We start from the raw sequence: 27,924 nt of genomic DNA, 5'->3' as shown, positions 1-27,924 counted from the left end.
ACATTCTGTTTGGAAACGACGTTGATGTGCGATAGGTGCATTTCAACTATTAAGCTCGTTCAAATGGATGCAACGTGTTTGGCTTTCCAGCGTAACCATAATGCTTAGCGCAATGCTGATAAGCGCATTGCACGATTACGGTTCAATGCTACGTGGCAAAATGACCTTGGAAACAACGTTCTGTTGTTCAGCTTAGCAATAACAGCAACAACGGTCCTGCAGCAAGTGCAGCCGCATAAGGTCGATGGTCATACTGTCTCGTCGATATTAACCATATCGTAAACAGAAATGGTGTTTCTTCATTAGTTTTTGTTGCCCTTTTCGCGGCTATTTGTTGCGAAAGGCATCAGATATCATGCATAAATAGTTTCTTGTCTAGACACTTAAAAATATAGCTTAACACGTGATACGCTATTTGTGTTTCGTTTCGTTTGTTTTGTTAAAAAGCGTGTAAATAAGCGTGACAAAAAAACACAGACGATTGCCTTCTGTATTCTGTTTTCTAATGCATTGAACTTCAATACAACCAGTATTGTTCCTTTTGTTTGCGGTCGTTTTATTTTTGCACTTATTGCAAACTTATTTCAATCATGCGTTTACACAATAACTTCCAATTACTCCAGGAACACCAAAAACTTGTGAAATATAGGGAAGGGTGGCTCAAGGTTCCTCAGAAACGGGATTTTTTATTGGTTTTATGATAAACGAAGACCGCTTAGAGTGAACACCTGAATAAACTTCTACTTATCCAGCATTCCGGATATCGCAAGATGATCTGCAAATTATAAATCGTTTCAATTTCTTAAATGTTTATGCAGAAAATAAAACACGCGAATTTCAATGATAGTAATAGAAACATCCATAGAATATAAATCGGGAGTCTTCTAGCTAACCGAACCTATCACAATTTATTACATTCGGCAATTATAAAAATAACCCACATTTGTGGCACGCCTTACCTACACCTACGTGGTAGCTTCTATGAGACCTACTAAATTAGAGCCACTGTGGAGGAAAGCACTAAAAATTACACGGCTTGCACTGTTACCCATCCGGTGAGTGTTTTGTTTTTTTTTCTTACACCCAGCTGTTATTTCTCCTTTTCTCAGCATTAGGATGATGAGCGACGCTCTCCATCCAACTTGTTTGGCGCATCCTGCACAAGCAAACGATGCAGCGCAAAGCAAACGATGGCATACCGTAAAATGCACATCTTGAACAGGGAAGAAACGCTGCACTGATTTACGGGTAGCAATGTTCATGCACTCTTGCCCTCCCCCCCACCCCTCCCCACCTCACAAGATCCCGCATGCACATTCATTCTTACATCAAAGGGGTAGAGAAGCAAATGGGTTTACTGATTCGCTCACTTTCGCTTTTCATCGAGTGTGGAAATAATTAATTAGCATCGATGCGTTTTGTTGCTCGCTGCTCCTGGGCAGACACGAGTAAATGCATTTTTAACAAGAAATTTAGCACCTAAACCATGTGGGGAGTCGCTCCAAAACAGTATCGTTTCGTTCCGCAGTAAATGGGGTGTCGCTAGTAGGGAAAGACGATATTTTATTTTCACGTTGATTCGAAGAATTTAGGAGGCAGGTCTAATCACACGTGTTACGTAGCGTAGACAGGCTCATTTGATGAGGTTTGTTGTAGGGCACTAGTTGTTTGATGTCGCGTGTGTTTGTAAATTTCAAAACACGTATTAAATAATTCATTCTTTGATGGCTTATTGAATATTTACTACAGCCAAAACACATGCTACCCAGCCCAGTGAGGCAGTATATAAAGCAAGAGTTTGCGTAAATTTCAAATGCTTGAAAAAGAGTACAGACACACAAATAGATGTGATTTAAATGAAGTTATTCATCGCTAATGAATGAACCTACTCATACGTATGTCATATTGAGTGCTATTCAACACTCTATGTGAATGCTCGAAAGCTTTTTCATACCCATATCGGCAGTACTCCGCCGAGAGCCGAGAGCAACCAGGAGTCAAATATTATGCAATAAATCAATTTAAACGAATTCTCGCGATAAGTAACACCGAGTGAAACTTCTACGCCATCCGGAAGAATAAATAGCGACCCTGTCTAGCGGATCCATCCCTCCGACACTTCATCATTCTCATTCAGCTCGCTAAGTCAACATAATCTAAAAATAGTAGGAAACCATCGTCCACGTCCGGGAAATAAAATGCGGGTTCCGGGCAACACAGAATTCGTATCACAGCATAGCAAAAGGATTCAGCTCCATCTAGTTGGAAAATCAACTGCGTGCACCGCATACCACAATCCGTTTTATCGCACCACTCCATTCATTTGCTCTTTCATTTCTGTTGGTGCAATCTGTTGGTATTTATCTTCTGGAAGAAATGTAAATAAGTGTTTGTAACTTTCGGTGTCTGTTTTAAACAGTTTCTTCGTCATTTCACTTTAAAACGGGTCAAAACCACATTTTTTGATTAAAAAAATATAAAGCCCAACTAATGGCCATGGGTAATTTATTAGCTTTGATTTTGACACAGATTTTGTTGAACACAGAAAAAATTATCAAATTTTCATCGCATCTATTCAATAACTTTTTTTTTAATACCAAATAACACACGACCTTTTACAACAACCAAAGAGTAATTCTAACTCTTGTTATTGACATGTTTATTTGTTCGTTTGTTTGTTTAGATTCAACATACTGTTAATGCGCTGTGTCCTACTGATCTCTTTTCGTTTTTTTAATCATATATTATATTTGTAAGCTCTCTTCAAGCTAATCCACCCAAAGTCAGGTAAACCTACCCCAAACGAAAACTCAAATCGAAAAGCCAACTTGCACATAAAGTTAGCGTACAAGATTGGTTATTTTAGTCAGTTTTCGAGATACGTTTCTGTTAGTTACCTGTCGCGAGGTGTTCGTGTTTTTTTCTCCCTTTTTTTCTCTCTCTCTCTCTCTCTCATCTCTTTGTTCGTAGGCCTTTCTGGTCGGTAAGCTGTTCTTTTGCGAATTCCTTGGGATCGGCTCATTGACCTAGCCGCAGGATGAAAGGATCAACCCTTCAGATTGGCTCAACAACCAGCAGGCTTACAACTTGCTGCTTGGAACAGCCTCAGGCGCTTCAAACCGAAGGTGTTTTTAAACATGTTTCCATAACACGGTCACAAATGGTAGGCAGTCTAGCCAAACATACGATCCTGATGAGCGAAAAAGTCAACTCCTTAGTCTTCGCAGGGATCAATCGGTTCATTGTACGACCAAATCTCTGTTTCCTTGCATCCTTTCCTATACTTACTGACATTGTACAGTTTCAGTTAAGTTTTTTTTTTCAATTAAAAATCTCGCATATCTTGCTGTCTTTGGCGTAGTTCTAGCCAGAGCAGACCGTGTTATGTGTAATGTGGTTTGCAGAAGGAATAGCACAGTATACTGGTATGGTTGCAATGCGTACGAGAAGATGAAGAATAGAATGATAATCTCCCTACATGTTAACATTTCTTGCTGTTTCTAGCATTATGTCGACCGGAATAATGACAAAATCGCTTAACTTTGCAAATCTATTCTTGAACGTAAGCTTTCGTTTGTATTTTATGCTTTCAGTGAAGCCAACTAAAAGGGAGAAACAGTCTGGTGGGAATGTATGATACAGCGTGTGCCTTACCAGGTCATACACGATTCGATGATGAATTTGCTATGTTGCAATCGAAGGATTTGGAGTATTGATCCAAATGATGATTTATCAAGTGGAAAAAATATGCATTATGAAAAAAAACATACATCAGCATTATGCCCTTTTAATGAAACTCTGAGGGCGTTTAAAAATAGGATACAAATAAGAAGGGGATATGTTCATAACTTGACTAGTTATTTTCTGTTCAACGATTGAATGCTTGAAAAGAAATTATCTTCATTTACGAATTAATAGATAGTATCTGCATATGCTTTGTTTCCTGCTTTTGGATAGTAACCAAATCGGTCTCAAACAACATAGCACGCAATTAGTAAAATATTCATTATCACATTTATTTATGTACTCAATTATAATGTTGTTGAAAAAAGTGTACTTATTTTTCAAACAAATACCATAATCAATTAAATTTATTCATTTTATTGATGGATAACTAACAACCTGACACATTGTAATATACGCGTTAATGTAAACGAGATGATGATACGTGATAAATCATGATGAGATGATGATCAGGTGTAATAAAATAATTTGCAGAGAGCTAGTTTGCTTATATAGCAAATGAGTAAGCCATTCGGAACTGGTGTAATTTTTATTACCAATAAGCTACGAACAATATCAAAGCAAGAGATTACTAAAAATATTGTCTAGAAATATTAGAAGTTTTCTGCACATTAAAAACTAATAATTCAGAATTTTTGATTGAATGCACTCGTTAAATATATTCATTGAAATAAACCATGGTAAATTTTGCCATTGTCACTTGAAACATGAGTTGAGGCCGTAAATACCACAGTAGTTCTAGTAGATTACTAGATTTCTATTTAGTTTCTACCACAGTTGGCTATGGGTCGAAATTCATTTGAGATACACAGTATTACTTATGTTTAGTAATAAAATGAGATCTGTATCGTATTTTTCTTTTTTTTTATTATTATTTCTCGTAAGAACAACCTAGTTAGCCGTTTTTTTATCTGGAATATAACATTCTAACGCGCCAAGGAGCGTTACGCTTTAGGCCTGCGTTAGAGCGTGATTGAACGTGAAATTTTGAGATTGTATGCTATATTTCTTTAATTTTTTAATCAGAATATTGCTTTTTGTACACCAAAAGAAAGTATATTAATTTTTGCAACTATCTAGACTATAAAAACACATTACATTGAAAAGTTAAATGCATGACAAGGCTGGATGGATATATATTAAGCCAGAATCTTAAAACATGATTTAATATTACTAGATCTTAACTTGGATAAAACACTGATGAAATACTTGATACCAAAATTGGGGTATAATCAACTGCCAGGAACTTTGAAGGGGCAGCCGATACGCAGGCTAGTGGGCTCCTTTAAAATCAGAAAGGATTGATTCCTACTCGGAACATCACCCGGTATGGAGGACTGATAGTCCAAATGCATGATTCGAATAATAGTAGAAAACCTGTATGTTATTCGAATAATAATAAGAAAAATCAAAATTATCAGGACTACCAACATTGCGAACAGTTCCCGAAGATGTCATCTAAATAAAGGGTCTTCAAACTTTTCATTTCGCGGAACGCATTGCATCATAAATATCGTTATTGAGATCAAATTGTACGTTATCTTTAGCTAATGAACGGACGTTAAATTCTCCTTTTAATGAAAAAAATCCAAAATTGTGCTGCTCTATTTTATTATTGAAGCTCTAACTTTTTTTTATTCAGGAGGAAAAATCAATTTAAAATTTAAAAATAAACATTGAAAATATGATGAAAAAAACTAAATAATAAACTTATTATTTTCTTCTTCTTCTACTACTTTGGCACAACAACCATTGTAAGTAAGACCTGCCTGTACCACCAGTGGGCTTGGTTTTCAGTGATCTATTGATTACCCATAGCTAAATAGATAGTCCTACGTGTATGGGGCACGGTCCATTCGGGGCTTGAACCCATGACTAAAACTTTTTGTTTTAGTCTTTACAAAGTCATCGCGGGCCGCATTATAGGCTCCAGAGCAGGGGTGTCCAAACTAGTGGTGGGAGCTCGGAATCGTACCTATCGAACTCCGGAATCGATTCCAGGATCGGAATCGGCTCCAGAATCAGAATCGTCTCCGGAATCGGAATCGACCTGGGAATCGCAATTTGCTCCGTCCGGTAACGGAATCAGGCTTGACTCCAATGGAAATGGAGTTAGTTCCGGATAGAGAATTAGTTTTTTGAATTGAAATAAGAGGTGTGGGAAGCGAAATAAGTTCGGGAATCTCCATGTGAATAGACCACTTACAAGTAAATTTTGATACTTTGCCGCTATCAACACGTAGCATCATTGGACCCAAACGCATGCGGCCCTCGGGAGCCTGTTATGCGACCCTTGGCGGTTTTGTCAAGGTTAAAAGAAATAGTTAATTATTGTGACTATTTTTAAAGAAAATGTAATTGTTGCTATTCAGAGATGTAGACCAAGCTTAAATATTAGAAAGCAATAGAAGTTTTGTATATCATGTTAGTATTTTCCTATCCAGACGAAATTTAAACGTTCGCATTAGTAACAGGCAACGGAAAGATGGCACTCAACACCATTATATGTGAAGCAATGCGGCCCGCGAACTGAAAAATGTGTAGACCCCTGCTCTAGAAGGCCGCATGCGGCACGCGATCCGTAGTTTAGAGTGTCCTCTATAAAACAGATTAATTTTTTATCTTATTTGATATGGGATAGAAAAAAAGGTGATATTAGATATCTACTGCGTAAAAATAAAAACGAGACTTGAGATTTTGAAAATGGTAAAACTGTTGACGCATTATTTGAAACTTTATAGAATGGAAAAAAAACTCAAACGTAGGCTAGACGACATAGGATACATTAAAATCAAATAAATCCTTCAAAAAGTGTTCAAAAGCTTACGTTAATTATCAAAACAATTTTGCTGTTCCTCAACCGAAACATAATCTGTCATAGCTGCGAACTCCTGACTCTGACATTGCCATTTCCCGAAGATCTGTTGCATAGCCCTGTAACCGGGCCTATATATTTAGTTCAAAAATAAATATTTAGAACGTAGTGCTCAAGCTTATCGTTTTTTCATGTGTTGTTACATTCATTGAAATCAGCTCAATAAATATATTCAGTTTAGTTATGTAAAACACACATATAAGGATATAAATCAACAAATACGGGGGAATCTGTTATGAACTGACCAGGGATATTAAAAATAATCTTTAAGACGAAGAAGCTTTAAATCAGGAAATGAGCATGATGAAATCAAACCGATTTAATATTCGTCACATGATCATAACTTTGATGGGTGCGTCGTACTACACCACCCTGTAGCCTGTAATTTGACTGATTTGACTCATGCATTGTCAAAAGCAACAATTGGGAATTAAAAAATCGAATCATTCAATTAAATGCAACATTGTAATCATCAGTCAGATGTTCTGCCAGTGACGTGTAGTAATTAAACTAGTGGCTAAAACTATAGCTATATTTTTATAGTTTTAGAGTATCTCGGATACAACGTGTAAATAAACCAATATTTTGTAAATTTTGCAATTTAATCCTGTAAAATTTTAGACTCAAACTCTAACAGTCCTTATAACACATTATTCACTATCTATTGTTAGCTATGCATTTTTTTAAGCATATTTTTTTGTTTGTTTATACGTTGTATATGATACGTTGAGCATCCCTGGCTTTACAAGTTTATTTTCAGCAACATCAAAGCTTCTACAAACTAAGCTTTTTGTTTCGTTTAATCCAGGGGTCTCCAAACTACGGCCCGCTGAAAATGTTATTCTTGCCTTTCAGAGACGTAGACCAAGCTTAAATAATAGAATGGTATAGAAGTTTTGTATATTATATTAGTATTTTCTTATAAAGACGAAATTTAAACGTTCACATTAAATACGGAAAATGGAAAATGGCCCTCAACACCATTATATGTGAAGCAATGCGACCCGCGAACTGAAAAGTTTGGAGACCCCTGGTTTAATCGATAAACCCGGTGCAAACGAGCTTTTACGGGGGTAGGATATAACTTCGTAAATGTCGAGGAAACGTTTAAGGCCCGTGTCTGTGCTCCATCGGATGCGATTTTATCGGAAGGCCTGTCAAAATTTTATATGGGATTTGACAGATAACGTAGGACGTGCGATTTCGTCGTACGACGGAATCAAAAAATTTTGATTTCGTCGGACGCCGCATCCGATTTTATCTGTCAAACTAAATGTGTGGTGTTTTGTAGGAACAATCTCAACTTAATTTTTCATGATCGTTATATTATTCAAATCATCCAATTATTCGCAATATTATACGAAAAAGCGTTTGACAGCACGTGCGATAAAATCGCATGCGATGGAGCACAGACACGGGCCTAACTCTCATCTCTATAACCAAAAGTACACCCTTACTTCCATGACTACCTACTGGGGTAGGTCAACCATTTTATTAACAAAGGTGTTTAGGTGTTTGCTCATCTCCAGAATAAAAAGCGTATATATTTGGCTGTAATTGTTGTGTTGATTCAAAACTTGTAATAAATATGCAATATTATATTTACTTGCAACAATTGAAAACATCAGAACTACAAATCTAAGGATTTTTTAAATTTATTAAATTTTCCATCCCTTAATTACCAGGGTATGTCACACTAGTTGTATAGCAACTTTCACAACTGAAAAGCGTTTCTATTCAATCGTTCTAGCTGTTCATAAAGTCTTCAAATTAGTGAAGATGTGTTTTATTATATTCATAAAATATAATAATATAAATAGAGAATAAGGTTTGCTTTTGAAATCTGTGTTATGTATTGTGTTTCACGTCAACATTTTCTGTAATTGCATAAATTTGAACCACAAATAAAATTGCATAAAAATTGATATTTGTGGTTAATTCAATTTGATTGTGAGTTGCCATTATAACTAGTGATTATAAATAAATAATCATAAACAATTATAATAATTATAATAATGAAAAACGAAGTACAAACTTCAAATTGTAAAGGCCGGGGGAAACTGTCCGTTCTCGCTAGTGTAATTTCGATTTTCACTAGCGCATCTGGTGGCGGCTGGTGGTAGCTTTTTTTGGTCATCGAGAAAATGGTCATACCGGATCTCAAAATTAAGTAGTTTTCCATCATTTTTTGTCACGAAAATGGATGCAATGTGTGCAGGAGATGTGCATCTACTTTTTACAAAACTTTTTTGGTCGGAATCAATTAAAATATATGGAAAAACAACATATTTTCTGAAGCGGCTCCAAATTGTTTGGCAAAATGCTTCGGTCAGCCGTCGCCAGATGCGCTAGTGAAAATCGAAATGACTGAGTTACAAGAGGAGAACTGCATGAGGGAGAACGGTGACACCAGAATTTTTCCTACCAGTGTAATGCAGTTTAAGCTATGGTTTTATTTTGCGCGGTTATAGAACTCGAAACAAAATTTAAAAATTTGGAAAAATATACCTTGTGTTTTTTAAATAACTGCTTTGTCTTAGTGCAAAAAATTGTTACGATTATTCGAAATTCCTTGAAGACCTCTGTTAATTTCTATCCTGCTAATTCCTCAAATTCACACATTTTTCCTCACAACTGTTTTTAAATTCATTCCACCTGTGCCATCCACCTTATAATACTATGGAAATCCTAATAACGATCCGTTTTATCCGTTCTAGTGACTCACTCGTTAAGCGAGAGGTTCTTTTCCATATGATTTGTATGAAAAGTAAGCTAATTTGTTCTAGGACTGCAAATGTGCTGATTGTTATCCCTTTTTAGGGCATTTACCCTTTTTAGCCCTTTTAGGGGCATATACGAACAAAGACATATTATATTTGTCATTATTAGTATCTAGAAGATATTTGTACTATCGTTTTCGTTATTGAAAAAGTGGTTGATTGGTTTAAGTTTTTCCTGAATACCGTTTTTATAACGATATATTTTGTTTTGTGTCTAAGAAGGTTTTGTTGTTCCGCAGATAGATATGTACTTCCTGCTATTTTTTTTTGTCAAAAATAAGCCAGTTTCATCATAATTATATTATTATTATTATCTATAGTTTTATCTTCAACGGGCCTTATGGCCTAAATAAGATAAGTAACAGTACATTAAAAGAAAACAAGATTTGCATCGCAATTCACTGCGGCCACGGCAGAAGCCGGAGACGTTCCTTGAAGCACTGAGTTGGGATGTTGAAGTCGAAGCAATCCGAAACAGTGTTGAAAACAGCCGACATGCGGAACATAGGGTCAGACCGACCAGCGCTGGAACGGGGTTGAGCGAGCCGTAGAGTCTCTCTCTCTGAGGCTGTATTAAGTACGAATACAACCCACTTGCAGATCTCATATGCACTTCTATGGTAGCAATACGATCTTTTCGGACCGTTCCTCCCAGTGGCGGATTAAGGGTATCGGGGCGGTAAGACGAGTTGAGGTCCCCTGTAAATGGTAAATGGTGTTCGGGGGGTGATAGCGGCACTAAGCTGGCTGTTGGGAGATTGAACAGTAAACATGAAATGCCGTCGGGAGCCCTACGATCATCAGTCACAGGTTCTAAAATTTTTGCTGACGAGGGAGGGGAGGGGGGGTGGGCCTGCCTCGGGGCACCAACGTCCATCCTTCCAGGGGCCCTTGTCGCTAGTACTCTGTCCATACGGCATACTATAGAATGGCGATCTACGAGGCCCCTAAATCGGCGAGGCCCCAGGCGACCGCCTAGTCCGCCTACCGCTAGAAGCGCCACTGGTTCCTACTGAATAAAAAAAATGTACTCCTATGGAAGTCATCAAAGTGGAAGCAATTAGTAGATGAAACTCTCGCCTTCATGTGCAAATAGATCCAGGAAAACCGCATTTGAAGCACTCGTGTACACATATACCACATACTTGCAACTCAAACAATTACTACGACACTTCTCCTCCTGGAAATAGTTTTATATTTGAGTTTTAACGATTAGTTAGTACAGTAGGTGACCGAGATGCAAACAAACTCCTCCCGATTCCTTTAGGGAGCTTTCGATGAATTGATTGTTTTCATTGACGCTAACTTGAATAAACATACCAAACTTTTTTTCATTTACAGTATAACGTCGATTATCCGGGGGCGGATTAACCGGCGGGCGGTTTAACCGTGCCCATAAATGTGACAGCTGTTGAAGCGTACAGCGAACATTTGCAGCGTTAGCCAAGTGGGCAACCAGGTTTTTGTACAGCTCTGTAGTGTCCAGTGGTGTTTTCGAAATGCATTTTTGTTCATGAACAGTTGTAAAACCTATAGTTATTGATTAAAATAATATTCTTCTAACGATTAATCGATGGATTCAAAGTAAATGAATCATAAAACTAGTGTATTTTATAATTTTTATATGAATTTGACATTTCTTGGACCATTATCCGTGCAAATCGATTAACCGGCAACCGTCCGGTCCCGAGCTACCCGGATAATCGACGTTCTACTGGATGTTGATATAAATTATAAATTATCACACGTTGGCAAAAGAGCCAAAATTTGTGTGAAAAATAGACATTTGCTATGAATTTCCCTTCATGAAACTCCGGATGTTTCATGTTTTGACGTTTAAGTATTTTTAAACTGCGAATCACTCCAGTTAGCGACATTCCAATTAAAATCCATTCAGTTAGCGGTCATCAACTGTATTAAAGCTCTTATTTACCTGAGCGATAATTAAAATCAAACAAATGCTGAATGTTTACCGATCATGATTTTGATTACATATCCACACCCAAAAATGAACCAGAAACACAAATGATTTTACTCGTTATGAGAGGTATTTGTAGAGCATTTAGATTTGCTGGCTATGCGAACAATTGGTTATGAGGAGTTCCACTGTAGTAGTAAACTACCTTCGACAACTCGTACACCTCAATGCAAAACCTCTGTAAATATTTGAAATCTATACGACTACTAGAACCGAACAAAAACACTAAATATTTTTAACTTGATGTAAATTGAAAAAAAAAAATTTTAGAACATATTTTCAACACGTTAGGACGAACGACAAAAATCCGTTCACCGTGACACTGAAGAAAAAATATTTTATAAAGGATTTTTTTTTGCAGCTGCAGCAACTTTGGCACTTTGTTTTCTGCGGTTATAGTTAGGAGCACCAAAATTGTGTCGGTAGTTTTGGGTAGAAGCTTCCATTTTTTCGGTAGCTATCGGTAGGTTTGGAAATTTAAAACTCAGTTTAAAAGAGCGTCAAAACTAATATGCAACGAATACACTTCGATCCTCATTGGGCAATGTCAATCTTTGTAAAACGATAAGGACCAACAGCAAGAAACAAGCACACGAAAACCTGTAGGACATAAAGTTAGAATAAGTAGCGCTCCTGTCCCCTGGTTATCCGAAGTAAAGTATCTAGGGCTTACTTTAGATCTAAACAACATACAACCAAAGTTGTAAAGAGATAGGCATCTTTAACTAAGTTATTGTATATAAATATGATATCAAATTGAGTGACGGTCAGCTTGATTGACTAACTGTGACTCGTCGATTGGTTAAACCGGATTGTTCTTAAAACCGTGCATTCCATACAAAGTTAGTTCCAACATTCGTGATAATAGCAAATTAAAGCAATTCTACATGCTTACTCTGCGGTGTAGTCGGCCGTCAAAGAATTTCTAATAACCTAGATACAAATCTTATTATCCTATCCTTCATTCGATTCAAGTAATTTTTTCATACATTGTTTTATTAAGAGCCAGATGACAATGAATAGAAATCAAGATGAAAATGTTCAAAGACAGTAACATGTTCTCAACTCGTTGCTGGTGTTTTAATTATTGTTTATTTATTATTTACGAGACGAATGCTAACGCCCCTCTACGAATTTTCAACGTTACAAAACAAAAATATGTCACGTGTTTGCGTTCGTGTTCGTTCCGATGCGTAACATTAATTTTTGAAACGTTGTAAACAAACGTGGAAACAATAAATAAAATAAATAAATTAGTACGCCCACAACAATGGTTGGCTTCTTTTTGTAGTTTAAGTTATTTTATTTCAATGTCCTATCAGCACACTATTTCTAGCTCAATTTTAAAGCCAAATGTCTAGTTGCGGATGTTGGCTATAGTTTTCTTAGTCGAGTAAATTGACAAAGTCATGTTAAGCCATTCATTATTTTGGTAGTTGCTACCTTCATTAATTTAGCTTATTCATTTCGTGTTTTCAAACATCGTTTTCAATCATACATGAGCATATCTAAGCGTATTGCGGGTTTGAACAAAACAAATCCCTATAGCCAATCATGCACCATCAAACGATAAAGCGCTTTTCTTCCTTTTTGAAATAGTTCTTATGTAGTTTAAGAGTCTAAATTGCAAAATGAGTAACTGCTATATTCCTCCTATCTAATTAAAAAAAAACATAGTATCTATCATTTAATTTGCGTAGGACTTTAATTCGGAAAAAGTTTTTTTTACTGTGGAATAGTTTCTGATTTATTGCATTGTAGTGGAATACCAAGATTTAGTGACTGCGCGATATTGCTAGAAACATTTCACTAGAATTATCTATACTATTTAAATTTCGTCATTGCTAAACAACAACGCGAAACGCCATTGTAGTGGTTTGGTATTCTATCAAAGAACGGGATTAAAATATTACGTGCCCTACAAATGTTTCCTTTAGGTTGCTCGCTTTTGCTAGAATTATTATTGAAAGTGTTCAAGAACTACTGTCTAAGCTGAAAGCTCTGCTGGTTTCGTAGGAGGATTCCAAAGGAGGGATTATTTATCGTAATAAGTCCACCTACATCAATGCAGAAACCCATTCCCATTGCGGGAAAAGTCCGTACAAACACATGCTTTATCTAACGGAAACTGACTCACATATGTCTCGCCTGTACAGTCTCACTCTATCACATTATGTGTTTCGATTCGTCATCAACCGCGTTTCTTGGGTGGTAGCAGAAAAGCGATCATTATCTATCATCGTGCCATGGATTACCCGATGGTTTTAAACGATACCATCGATTTAATCACTTTTTCCGAGTTTCTTTTTCGCTACCCCGCTCCGATCGTCTAACTATCAGATCATTATCACTGTTTGGTTCCGTTTCATCTGAAACATCCTCCTCGTTGGAGTAATCCATTGCCATTTTCAAATCTTCGCATGTTACTATGTCCTTGCGATCAGCTGATGAGCAAGATGAATTGCGTGACAGCGAGCAACGTCGCTTGACATCGACCGGATGTAGACTTATATGCACTTGAGGTACGTCCTCTATTTGTTTATTGGATTCCATTGCATCCAACTTGGATGTAGAAGCCTCTTTTGGAAGCTGCTCTGGGCTGCTATGGATGCATACGCGCAACGAGCTGTCAGTATCACAGGGTGCTGAAATCGATTGAGGAATTAAGTTGCGGAGCGGTGTTCGCGTTTTACGTGGCTGACCGCGATCAGTTTTGTAAAACTTGAATGAAATTTTCGATGAATGTGGCGCGTTTGCATCATCACGAGCGGTTTGTTGCGAATCTTGAGTCTGGTAAGCTTTGCTGCCACGGTTGTTACTATGAGGATACGGATGATAATGGTCTGGAGGATTCATACCACGACAAGATCCGGTTGAATGGTTACCCTTGTATTTTTTTAGCGTTGCTGGTAGACTTTTAGAACCGTTTGTTTCAGCGTCGTAAGACTAAACGACAGGGAAAACATGTAATTGTATTGTCTGCCAATTCGATATATCCCATCATAGTCATACTCACATCACTGTCCACATCGTATGTAATAGCACAGGTATCACTGTTTTTCTGTTTCCTGTTTAACGCTGCTGCAAGACAACCTACACAAATGTCGCCTTCCTGCGGTATCATCTCATCGTGATTTTGTTGGCTATCACGCTTAATTCGTGCTTGAGCCGAACGTCGACCAGGCGATGACTGTTCTTGTTCGGAATCTGAATCAGAGGAACTGCGTGACATCTGATAAAAAGAAAGGAGTAATATTATGAACAATACAGTCACAGCGGTGTCGGGTGTTTCCACAATTTACGTTACCTGATTTTCATTCGAGGCTCTTATTTGAGGTAAAGGACTGACACTGTTACGTCTCTGATATCCTCCTTCCGTGCTGCTTCTGTCGTCAATAAGATCTCCTTCTTCCATGTCCATGTCTAGTTGAAGAATACTTTCTTGACTACCCGTAAACTAAGAAAACAAATGGTAAATCACGAAGCGGTCTTATTGTATTTTACACATTCCTTGATGCCGTGAAGCTTATTTATATTAACCAGAAATGGTATACATTTCACAATTTATAATACGAAGCCATTAAGGAAATACTTTAATAAATGATATCTAACAAATATAACTAGCAAAAAATTAAATTAAAAAGTTGGCGAATTCAATGAAATCTTTGCTGGATTTTTGATTAGTTCAAATAGTATTGAAACGTGTCTACACCACGACAACAGTCACGATTGAGAGTAAGAAAATTAATGCGGTTACTTTACTTGATTAATTAAAAAAATAATAATATTTATTCGAGCTTATTGTAAACTACTGCAATAATATATCATTATTTAAATTATTATACGAAGCAGTAACTACTGAAATGTACCCAACCCAAAATATTAAAAGAAAAACAGCGAAAAAAATAATGTATTGAATTTAATAAATATTATGCCTAGCAGCAAAATTACAACAAAAAAGAAATAATGAATAAAACCATATTGCTTTTTATTTTCTATACAGTTTTCGTAAGTGCATAAGTGCTTATCCGTTGCTAAAAGCTCATTCGTTCTATTGCTCATTTATAAGCGCCATTTGAGCAAACTACGTAATAGACCATGGATTTTAAAACGGAAAAAATAATTTCTTTTCTATCATGAAATCTATATGTTGAAGGGATGATAATTTTCAATATTTTCGATAATATTGTTGCATACTCATGATGGTGGTACATGTGATCGGCAGCAAGCATATCTTATATCCTGCAGCTGTCGAGGCATTTGGATCATTTTTAGTATTAAAAGAGCTCGCAAAATTATTCAAACTGGTGCAAAAATCTATGATATTCCGCCTATGCCCAAACGTTCGTGTATTACCATAATGCTGTACCCTTGTAATATGGTGGGATAGCGAAAAAATAAGGATATTCTTTGATTGTCCTGCTACTTTAATCTGTCCGTCCAACTCTCTCGTTCTCCTTTTCTATCTTTACGTCTTCTTTTCTTTCTCTTTCTTTCAGCTCTATTTATCCTTATTCTTTTTGCTATAAATCGTTCATTTCCTTTTTGTATTTCTTTCTCTCTTTTATTTTTCTTTCTATCTCTTAGTCTGTATCTCATCACCATTTCAGCTGCGCCTGTTTAACTCTACAGCTAAGACGGGATCAATAGTAATTAGTAATAGTAGCATCGTTTCAAATAACAGCGCTGACGGAAGCTTAATGAGTTCGATTACGATAGTGACAAAATTATCATATTTATGTCTCAAGTTTGTATCACAGAATCTTACACGGTTAAACAATTAAGTTTTAATACGCGATTACGACGGGTCGCTGGTCTATTTTAGGCGAAATTTACGAATTAATTTCACTCGACGTATGTTACAATGTTAATGGTCTGATCATTTGATTGTGTATCAATCATTTAAGTTTATCCAGTTAATCAAACAACTGAAGAAACTAGTGAACACACAATAATTCCAGACTACGTGGACTCTAATGTCAGACGAGCCGGCTCGCATGGCACAGTTTAGGATTGCCTTCTTCATCGTTAACTATCGTCAAGCATTGTTTCAGGACTATTACTAAATAGTATATGTTATTAAGATGCATTTACACATCTGTTATTTTTCTGCTTATAAGATGGCTGTCGCTGTTACTTTCATTACTGTCGTTGCTGATTGTATTACCGTTATCACAATTACTATTGTCCCTGTCGTTACTACTAGCACTAGCGCTACTACAATTTACAACGTCATGCGTTGAAAGATCGCATAATACACCCATCCTACTGTTGCTGCCACCGCCACTCGCACCGCTACTGCCCGTAACAGTATCACCACGACCTGTTGGACTCTCGTTATCATCGATGTTGATAATGATTGTTACGATATCAGTAAGCTGACCAACGGAAGTGCCACCATTGCGACCGGCAACGTAATCATTACCAAAGAGCGTCGTTGGAATGCTCCCGTCCACTGTGGCAGACGTAGCTGGACCCATATCTGCCCCAGTGGACCAGGAAACTCTTCTCGATGATTCTTCAGTCGATGCAATTGAGGAGGTAGTGATGGTAGACGTATTAGAGGGCGGTGGCGGTGGGGCAACATTTAGATATTCTGCGATCGCTGAATTGATTTGAGAAGATGAGGAAGAACCCACCACAAAGCCATAATGCTTCAGAATGTCCATTTTGCACATTGGGCAAGTACGATGCTCAAGTAGCCATGGATCTATGCAGACCTTATGGAACTCGTGCCTGGAGGAACGGGAAAGAGTAGATTATATTAAATGTAGTGTAATTTTTCGTTTATCAATAGTACATACTTGCACGGTAGAACACGTATAACATCAGTTACTTTATACGGTTCGATGCAGATGGCACAGCAATCATTATCGATTTCCTGAAAAACGAAATATTCGAAATCAGTTACCCATTACTAACTTTTATCAAAATTTTCAATATTCCTTGGAAATTCGCCCATTTCAAATCACAAATTAAAAAAATAACATACCTTGTCATCTGATTTAATACTCTTGGTAGGGATTTTTGCTATAATCCGCTTTGCGACACTGCAGAGTCGTTTCTGTGTAATAAATAATAAATTATCGTACGACATGTATCAATTTTGCAATATGGGCAAGAAAAATTGGTAAAGGAATTGTTGGGCATGTTACTTACTGATTGTTTGTCTTTGGTTTGCAAATACCGGAACCGTTGCACATAGTAAAATACTAACCAAACCAGGGAAATTATCATAAGTACAATGAAAGATATTGAAACAAACAGCACAGACGTTCTGCAAGTAATGAAAAGAAAAGCATATCAACACATGTCAAATTAGTTTGAAAGCACTACATACCGATTAATGTTTCCTAGGTTGCGGAACTGACGAGATCCCTCAATTATGCGCATTTGCACAACGGATCTATGAACTTCCAAAATTTCAATCAGCTCACGCCCCATTGCATTGGTGGTAAAGACTGCAGTAATGTTTCCTGCATCAATGTAAATAAACAATAAGAATATTAAATATTGAAATATATGAACTTTCGAAGCTACTGGTAGAAATAATCGTGGTAAAAACAAAACCATTATTTAAGTAAATTCACTCTACCGGAACAACGAAGTAATACAAAAATGATCGTCTTTAATAGTAATTTATGAAAAGCTTGTATTAGACTTTTTTATTTTAACGTTCGTATCGGATTCCACCACAATGTAATATTTGTTTAATGACGAAACATGGCTATTCTTATGAAACCGGTTTGGGATCATACAGTAGATCAACATATCATTGTTTTGCGTTAAAACAATTCAGTTAAACTCATAACCATGCTCTCACAACCACATGGTAGCATGCACCATGCAGAAACACAAAGTAACACTGAGAACTCGATGCCGTGGGCATAACCATACTTCGAGGTTTTATTCCATTCGGAGGTCGCTCGTCGCCACAGGTGAAAGAAATTCAAGGGTTTCTACTCTTTATTGTACTTGTACATCGTACGCTTTCATGAGGTACAGACGACAGACAAACTAACGATAAAACGATAAAGTTTATTCTTATTTTCTTTTTTCAATGTCCTGTCAGACAAAACCTACCAATGTAACTTAATTCGTGATCTTCAACACCATTAACCGGGTTGATTAGATGTATCTCCGACTTTTTATTTTATTTTCATAAATACTGTCGAACATGGTTATGTGTGGTACCAAGTTTCTCCGGTTACAATATGTGGGTTGCCACGGTTAATATGAATTTCTCTAACGATTAGGTTATTTAGATTTATTTCAGTTTGTCTACAAGACTAGATCATAGATATTATAATCGACGTTTAACGGTATATAAAAATAAGCAAGTTTATCCCCGATAGTGTTCAGGTAACAATAATAAATATATTGGAGATGAAAACGCATTAATTGTGTATTATCACAATTAATGCGTTTTCATGTAATAATACAGTTAGAAATTAGCAAGCAAAGAAAATTGTCAAACGTCACTTCATTCTTTAATCAAACAGTGTTTATGTATGCTATCACACGTTTCATTTTCTGCTTATTTACAGAAACAACCGTAATCAGTCAAAACTGAGCTGGGTTATCGTAAACTTATCGGTTTACCTATAGTAGGATAAGAAAACCTTCTTTTTGAGCACCCGGTCCAAACAAAGTGTATGGCAGAGATTTTAATTTACTACTAAATTGATAAATTTTCATTTCTCGAATATTTTTCCAATAATCCTTCGAGTGAATGGTTTCGCAAAAATATTGTTTATAATTTGTTTTATTCTGTTTAATATAGGGATAACTGATGTTCATTAATACACCAACTAGGATAAAGATTACTACTTACGCTCTTTATCGTTGATCTTCATTTTTTCCAACTTTGTATCATTCTTATCATTATAGATAATGATTCCTGCAGCACCGCGCTCGTATGCATGTTTAACCTTGTCTTCGAAATTACAACTACCACGGCGTACTAGTGCAATCCAGGGTGCATCGCGCTCCGGAATTGTTCCACCGAGCGTACCGGACCATTGCTTCGAACATCCGGTATGGTCTGAATGATTAGCACTGTTGCTGATGTGCACCAATAGTCCACTTCGATTCAAAACTCGTCCTTCACCATACTTTGCGCTTTCGCTGCCGAACTCTATCAAGTGCCCATCCGGCCCTGTAAAGCTGTAGTTTAGATAGGCCAGCGTGGAGCTCTCGATGGCCATTCGATCTTCTGCCGGCAAAGCAAACGATGAAACTCCATTACTGAACTCGGTTGGCTGTGACAGAGAAGCTATATCGTGGCTCGGAGATGAATTTGCCGCGACTAAAGAGGCGCCCACCAGGAGCGACAGAAAGTTGTTCATGTTCACCTGGTGGCTTAACGCAGACATCATGCTAACTATTTCAATATTTGCACCCACTAACTAGCGATCAACTTGTTTCGTAAATGTCGTACGTATATTATTGCAAGATCATTGGCACTGGCATTGGATATACGGGTAAAGAGCGGCAAAACTAAGACGTAACAAAGCTCACACTAACCGACACCTTTGTTCCACTTTTTTCATTTTCCTTAGCACGATTTCACTTCGTAAAAAACACTGCTTTTCGATGAAGGTTCGATTGGCAAAGTAAGATCAGGTTCACTGTACAAGATGTTATACTACATAAAACCTTAATGTCTTTATAACATAATCATCACTTCAAATCTTTGCTAGAAGAGTAACAACACGCTACCGAGGCCACACGATACCTTACTTTTCACTTTCGGCGACCTAATCGATATAGCACCAAAAAGTAAACAAACATCCAGGACACGTTCTTAATGGTCCGATCACTTAAACAACAATGCACAAATGCAGCAGTAATGCACTAGTCAGTCTAACCGTTCTCGTATCAGTGTGTGGGTTTGTATGTTTTCAACTTTACCACCCGCGAAGGTTGGACTCTACAAACTGCGATCGTACTGTGTTCTATCGTAGTTTTGAGTTCGTTTTACCCTTGCACGCTGCAGCACTGCTAGAAATAAAAAAAAAACAAGGATGATAACTGTTATATACGGTTACATACGATAACTGTAATTTGGAATTATAGTAGTTGGGTTCCTGATCGTTGAATAAGTTGCGCTTTCTACCCAACTCTTATTCAATGGCATACAAAAAGAAAAGACCTTCGCATTAGTAACCTTGACTTGTGGAATGTTTAAAGTCAACTAGCATTCCTTCGGCTTCCTTTAGTTGTTTCCAGTATGCATCTGGATACCTCGTTACGCCGTGTTGTCAGTTGTGCAACACTCTTATTAGATCCCTGTTGAAAAATGAAAAGCAGAAAGAATAGCACGATTATACTTCAGACTTGTAGCAAATACTTGACAGGTGAGTTGAAGGAAAACCGAAATCTTCTCAAAGTGTAATTGCATTACACTGAGATTTTTTTGTATGTAACATATCTGTTGCTGAATAACATATTATACGATCCTATATTTCTTACCACCAATGTATAATTGCACAAAAGTTTGATAACAAAGGAATTAACAAATATTTACCCAAAATACAACATCGAAATCAATGTTAAACTTAAATTTCACTTATTATACACTATTCAAAAAACAGCAATGGAAGGCCATACGAATATTGATATCGGTGAGCGGGTTCAAATCCAATGTGTTAGAATTTCACGGTTCGCTTGTATCATTGACCTTACGCTTTACTCTATACTTCCTTTCATGTGCCGTGTAGTATCCGTTCGTTTGAAAGCAAATTTCTACTGCACATTCGGTTGAAAACCAAACTATAACCTTCATTTCTTTATCTTTCATCATGTTTTATGATAACTATATGTATTATTTTATTTTTAACTACTTATATGTTTATATTATTTACATTATTTTAAAACCATAAAACAAACGTTACTCTCCCTTTTTGTTAAATGTTTCAAATTCAAGTACAACGCACGTGCTTGCTCTTCTTCTTTGGCACAACCACCGTTCTCGGCCAAGGCCTGCCTGTAATTCTTGTGGGGTTGGCTTTCGGCCAGTGGCTTTTGGATTACCCCCCATAGCAGAATAGTTAGTCCTACGTATGGCGGCACGGTCTAGTTGGGGCTTGAACCCAAGACGAGCATGCTGTTAAGTCGTACGAGTTGACGACTGTACCATGAGACCGGCTTAAAAAAAAGCACGTGCTTGCTACATAGAGTAATTACTGTTTCCGGCTCATGTATTAACATCTTAAGCACGCTAACACCGTATGCGTAGTAAGTAAGTAAGGTTATCTTAAGTATTATTTTATTTTTAATTTTTAGTTTATGTAGATTTGAACCAGTATTGCCTCAAGTTGCATTGTTCGTGTGAATTGGTTCTCAAACTCATTTATATACTATACATACTATATATAGTATACTATAGTATATCTAGTTCGTACACCACACAAGAATTTGGTATATTAAAACAAAATACGAGAAAGAGATCTTCCTCAATGTCATGATGTGCTATCTTATTAATTAAAAATATAAGCAACAATCATTTAAAATATCTCTCTCTCTCTCTCTCTCTCTCTCTCTCTCACTCTCTCTTGAAACTAGATCAACAACAGACAGTAAATATTAGCGTGCACTGACGAAACGAGTGTACTTCAGTCAAACTAAACTACGATGATCCTCCTGTAATATGTAACACCCTCTGCAGCGATGCAGCAAATGACCCCAATAATTCTTCTTCTTCGTTTAGGCGTAACGACCTACGAGGACATGTCGGTTTATACAGGGTTTCGTCACTTATTACGTTCCACACATTCGGGTAGTCAGTCCTTGCTACGGGACAATGGTCCATACGAGGCCTGAACCCACGACGGGCATTTTGCTAAGTCGTTCTTAAGAGTTGACAAATGTACCACGAGGCCGAACCCTATACACAATAAATGATTAACCGAAGACGAGTTAACAACTTTTGTAAAATTGAAACTAAAAAAAAACAGTTAATCTAAATATTGATCATTACAAATCATTTTTTCCATCGGTACTTGTGGAGGTGCGACTAATCTACTAAACCAACTTAATGAAAGTGATCGCAAACAACAACAGTTGTATCCGCGTAGTCAAGTAGCATCATCTATGTACAGCTAATGCATCTTATTGAATGTATGTGTTCAAATGTGTGAGTGCTATTCGAAAGTAATCACTATTGCAAGTCTAGTTCAAGTCACTCGCACTCTATATAACCGGTTATACGATTATAGCACTCCTGTAGGATCAAACAAAGGAGGGGGAACATATCGAGATGAACCCTTCGCGATCTGCGTAAACGTAAGAATGCGTGCGTCGTTATTTTAACAATTCGCTTCATCTTACTCAGACAGTGTATCCCCACACACGTACACCGCTTTACAATCCCTGCAGTTCGCGGTGGGATGGTATAGAGCGTGTCGTATAGTGTAGTCGATCCAACCTGCTTGGCTTCCTCCTCCACTATCGTCAGGTTCCAACACTTCCGACCGGGGAAGGTGGGTCATTGAATGCGCGAAGGTTAGCGTGAGTTTATATTTATGTTTTCTAGGAGAATACATCGACATGAAACGGCAGCAGCGCAATTTACTTCGCCAACCGTAGATCTAGCGACTCGCGACAAACAACGAACGCCACACCAACCTTCGCACACCGAGACGCCACCGGTCTGAGATATAACAAAGCCATAAGGGGTTTCTTTTCGTCATCTGTCGTCAACGAACAGACAAGCAGTATGACGCTGCTGATACGAGTTGCTCTCAATATTATTTGTCGATTGCTTGCTCCACGAGTTTAGTACGGCACTGATATGGACTGTTTCTCTTATCATTGCGCTCATATGTTGGTATAGGTTGCTAAGTTGGAGAAAAAATTCGCCGCCAAACACCATCCTCTTGAGCCTTTGCTATCTCATTTAATCATAAAATTACTTGCTTAATAGCCTTATACATGTGATGAACTTAGAAGAGATCTACTATACATCCCTCGGGTTTTCATCGTCATCTGTATAAATTGGCAACACATGATGTTTCTAGAAACTTGCGACATATTTAGTCTATCTACTTAAACAGTGTCTGATAACAGCGGCATAACCAAACAAATCAATATATAAATTATAAATAAATTAAGGCAGCCAACTTCCATGGGCAGGGATATGAGCATCACACATCTTTAAATCTGTAATCGACAATCGTTGACTTGGTTTTCTCATAACAAATAGTCCCGAAAGAGGAGCCTACAGTTAACTGATTTAATTTTTACTGTATTGTTCTTCTATCCACAAAAGGTAGGCAAGAAAAATCTCTGAGATGTGCTTCCGGGCCGTATTTAAATAGTGTGATTAATTATTCTGCATCGGCGACAGTGCTGCTAGCAAATCGAGTGGTTTGATGGTGGAAACCTGCGGGACATAACAAATATGCACGCTCAGCTAAGTCAGTCGAGAATGAATTATTCAGCAGCTGATGCGTGATGCGGGAGGCTTTTAAATAGCGTATCTTGACGTGTATTTCGCGTTGTCAATGATTGCGTCAAATATTTCAAGAATAGCATGATCGTACTCCTTCTTTCAATTTATACTTTTTTAGTACTATCCCGTGTTGCAGTACAGATACAAACAGAAAAATTATGTATTTCACCTCCAACCATGAGCCAATAATTGCAAACTTTAAGCAAACAAATTTTGTTAACGTTCCTAACATCTGGGATTACACTTAACCCACCCCCGTACACCCTCAATTAATTATAAAATAAAACACGAGGCACGCACTACCGATTACCTTCAAACAATTAATATTATATTTAACATAGGTACAACGGCGACAAACACAGTACAGTGAGGACAAACACGGTACAGTGAGGACAAACTTCTATTTAATGGGAAATAAAAACTACAAAAACAAGTGTTAAATTGTTATACGCTTTTAAAATACTACTGCCCACGCACACATACTCAAATATAACGGCTGTAGAGTAGCTAAGCAATGTAGTTCGTAGCAGCGTATTGGGGAATAATCCATCCGCGATCACTAATTTGCTAAGATTCATAGATGGTACCAGTACAAATGCACAGAAATGAACGTCACAAATAGCTGATTACTGCAGCTACTTCACGCGATCATGCTAACGTAATTAGCAGGCTTAACCGTACTAGGCGTGGAACATCCGCGATTCAAACGTCACGCGTTTACTAACGCGATTGGGTGCAAAAACACACGCATCCGACTATTGAGGTTCACTGATTAATTTCATTTGAATAATTTTTCTCTCAATGCCCTGTGTAAAACGATGAATTGTAGCAGACAAGCAATTCCTTTATTTACCCCAGGCTGTAGTGTAGCACAGGTCTCTGGTTCCATGCATACCCTGCTTCAAACAAAACAGATTTTTCGATTAACTCTATCCCTATTTTTAAACAACCTATCCATTTTCTTCGCTAAAAGTGTCATTTATATTTCCATACTGGCCTAAGAACAGTTGATTCCAAGCAGCAGTAAGTATGCAATATTTATCTTCTCCTTAGTATACGATACTTCTCGCAAACCTAAAAAAACTTTGATAAGGCTATTCAAAAAATCTAGTAAAACAATGATTTTATTGTAAGCTAACCTTTAAAGATATTTCATCACTTAGGTGAGATATATTCACACGTAGAGTGTGCTTCAAATTATGTATAGATAATTAATGCAAACTCCTGATCAAAATATATGTATTATATACATTATTTGCTTAATATTCTGCTCTACTCTTATTTACTCTTATCCACTCTTTATAAAAAGCGTTTAAACATGATTAGAAGCATATTTCTAATAATGTTCATGTTGGTTGCTTCAAATAGAATTGATGTATAAAGCCTAATTAAAATTAAATGTTTCATTACCTCATTAAACAGGAATATGCCAAAGGGATCAACTTCAACATATCTTTTTTTATAAACGGAAAAACAGTACAACATTTGTTATAGCAACAACAAAACTACGTAAGATCGTACTCTCCGCTAAAATCCAATATCTCTGAATGAGAGAATACCAACCTGCAACAATGATAAACAAAGAACATTCGGTGCTTTGTCTGAGCTTGATCGTTCATTCGGGTTCCACGCTATCCGCACTCTTGATACACGTGAAGATGGGGCATACACGCGTCCTTCTTGAGCACACGCGAAGATCAATACCTCCCCTATGATAAACCATCACGTTCTTGGTGTCTATTGTTTGTTGAAGAAGTTTAATGTTAATACTATTCTGCATTTCTATTGGCGCAGTTGCCCTGTTCACGTGACCGGAATGGTAGAATTCACAAATAATCTGTAACAACACCTTCCAACTAGTCAACAACAAACCTGCCTTGGGCCATGTGCGACCGCCACAGCCGCAAGCGGTTTCTATTTATGTTGTCCGCTAACATACGACTGAACGATTGGCGGAGCGGCGTGGCTATAAGGTTTGTCAAATGTGACTGTCCAAAGCACATGTTGGTATAGGATTAAAGACCTCTCACGCCTGTTCGTTTTCCCTCATTGCACTAATGAATGATGCACGTTGTAGTTCGAATCATGCGACCTCGAACTTTACTCTTCTTATTCACCGATTTTGCCGGCCCATGCAGTCTACACTCCGGAAACCATACTAGGTATAGCCGTTTCACACCCACACACAATCAGATTCTTTTTCTTACTGTCTTGCCGTTTGCTAGACTGCGATTCATGTAAATGATCTTTAATGCGTTTAAAGGCAGCGTTGGCCATAAGTGAGTTATATAAACAGTTTAGTTAGCCCTGTGAGTCGTTTAAAGCGTACTTTGCAATGTCGTTGTATTTTTAGAGCAAAGAAAAGTGTGTGCTTCTTTGGCTTGCATATTCACAATAATTATACATTAAACAAGACAACACTAAAATGTTTGTCTATACACGCAAAACAAGTGTAAAAAGAAATCCCAGTGTAGGAAATAGGCATACACATGTATAATTGCCTCGTACCTAAAACCACAACAACCAAACAGAATATTTTCGGATTACCCCCAGAGACAGATTACTCCGAAAAGCATTGTTGGGGGTAATCCCCACATCGCTCACGGAGGCTACCAGTTGTGACGTAAAGAAATAGAACAACATATCCCAGGCAGAAAGAGCTGGCCGTAAACATTCTCCTGATTGCAGCATCAGCAGCAGAATCTCTCAGGATTGAACCAAAATATGAGCAACACCCGAACGCGAGCATCAGCAGGCGAAACCGTTCTCCGATACTTTTTTTCTGTTTGACCCACTTTGAGCTATCTTTTTGGGGATGTTGTCGTGGGAGGAAAAAGACGGAACAAATTATAGTTCTGTCACTTTTACAGCATCAGTATGGGAAAGTATCAGCTTGAAACAAACATCTGCTGTACTTATTCTTTCCCTACATCCTGTACTACAAGCTCACCAGACGAGTCGCGACATATTGTTGATACACACACACGCAACGAAAACGAAAAAAAAACAGCAAATTGCAATTGTACGGAGATCACCATTAGTCATTGAATTGATACGATGGCAACACGAACACCGTTATTCTAATCTTTTCAGTCTTGTTGCGCTGAAATGAGAAGCAATAATTATGTAAATACATATACATGTGTGCGTCTTACCTGTGCTGTCTTGGTCGATCTTGTCGAGGCCAGCTGGATCCGAGGAGCTAGGCTACCTTCCGGGTGTTTCTTCCGGGTTGTTTTCGGCGCAGCCGGTTTAGTTATTCGCCAAGCAAACAGCACACGACAATATTCACCGAAAGTGCGCTATATTTTTAGCCCAATAACCACACAAAGAAATCGCGAAACTAGCTTGTCGGAGGGAAGGGGCAGCACGAAAAGAAACCTCCACCAGGGGAGACTCTCTGTAAGGGAGGATGCCCCACTTTATCGACGACAGCGTATACAATTAATACACTTTGAAGATTGAGAAACAAACCACAATTTTCTGTAGCGTTCTTTTTTTTCTCACGGTCTTAAATCACTGAAAAACCAAAGTACGAAACAATATTTCCCATGTTACCTACTTGACAAAGATGTGTAACGTAATCACTCGCGTTGAAATTGTATTGCTTGATGAATTTCAGAAATTGTTATTTTCCCATTCACCAACTCAACATACACTGCACTCGCGTCTTTTCCGATTGAAAGGTCTAGCAAAAATGTTGATGTTTTCTTGCTGTGTTGCAGTCCTTAGCTTGTCATTTTGGTTGCGAAAAGAAAAGATTGTTAAAATTTGGCCACCCAACAAATCCGCTGTGTCTACGGCAAGCCCCGTACAACATGGCGAGGGGTTTTGACGTTCGAATATTGCTGCATCTCGCTCATTTTCTCTACCCTTCCTTTACTTGCCGACAGTGCTCGTTTCAAATTACCCGTTGGGCAAAGCGACGGAAGAAATTATTGCCTATTGCGCATTTTCTCATGCCTTCTTTTTCCTGCAAAAAGAGCTTTTCTCGTGGCCGCACCAAAAACATACACAAGAGCAAGGATAATATATTTAGAAGGTTGATTTTTATCGATTTTGCTGGGTGACATTGTGGGGGACATCTGTCAAT

The 27,924-nt window shown here is 37.6% G+C and overlaps 1 protein-coding gene across 5 annotated transcripts; it reads right to left on the bottom strand.

The window, feature by feature from the left end:
- Window positions 1-12,442: 12,442 nt before the first annotated feature.
- On the bottom strand, window positions 12,443-27,553 carry LOC120900463 (protein goliath). Of its 5 annotated transcripts, none has more exons than XM_040307505.1 (12): window positions 27,394-27,553; window positions 26,987-27,283; window positions 20,532-20,668; window positions 19,212-20,377; window positions 17,718-17,853; window positions 17,537-17,654; window positions 17,370-17,441; window positions 17,182-17,258; window positions 17,017-17,113; window positions 14,685-14,834; window positions 14,394-14,609; window positions 12,443-14,323 (listed from the first exon to the last, which is right to left on the bottom strand). In XM_040307505.1, the coding sequence occupies exons 4-12, from the start codon at window positions 19,753-19,755 to the stop codon at window positions 13,664-13,666; spliced, it is 2,070 nt and encodes a 689-aa protein (XP_040163439.1). In that variant the 5' UTR covers window positions 19,756-20,377; window positions 20,532-20,668; window positions 26,987-27,283; window positions 27,394-27,553; the 3' UTR covers window positions 12,443-13,663. The 5 variants fall into 5 exon arrangements, with proteins under 5 accessions (XP_040163439.1, XP_040163438.1, XP_040163436.1 ...); XM_040307504.1 differs by having other exon boundaries at window positions 19,212-20,380; window positions 20,547-20,668; XM_040307502.1 differs by having other exon boundaries at window positions 20,547-20,668.
- Window positions 27,554-27,924: the final 371 nt, after the last annotated feature.

Source organism: Anopheles arabiensis, chromosome 3 (genome assembly GCF_016920715.1).
Source record: "Anopheles arabiensis isolate DONGOLA chromosome 3, AaraD3, whole genome shotgun sequence".
NCBI classification, from domain to species: domain Eukaryota; kingdom Metazoa; phylum Arthropoda; class Insecta; order Diptera; family Culicidae; genus Anopheles; species Anopheles arabiensis.
Note: the sequence above shows the minus strand (reverse complement) of the source record. Positions and strands in the feature narration are given on the sequence as shown.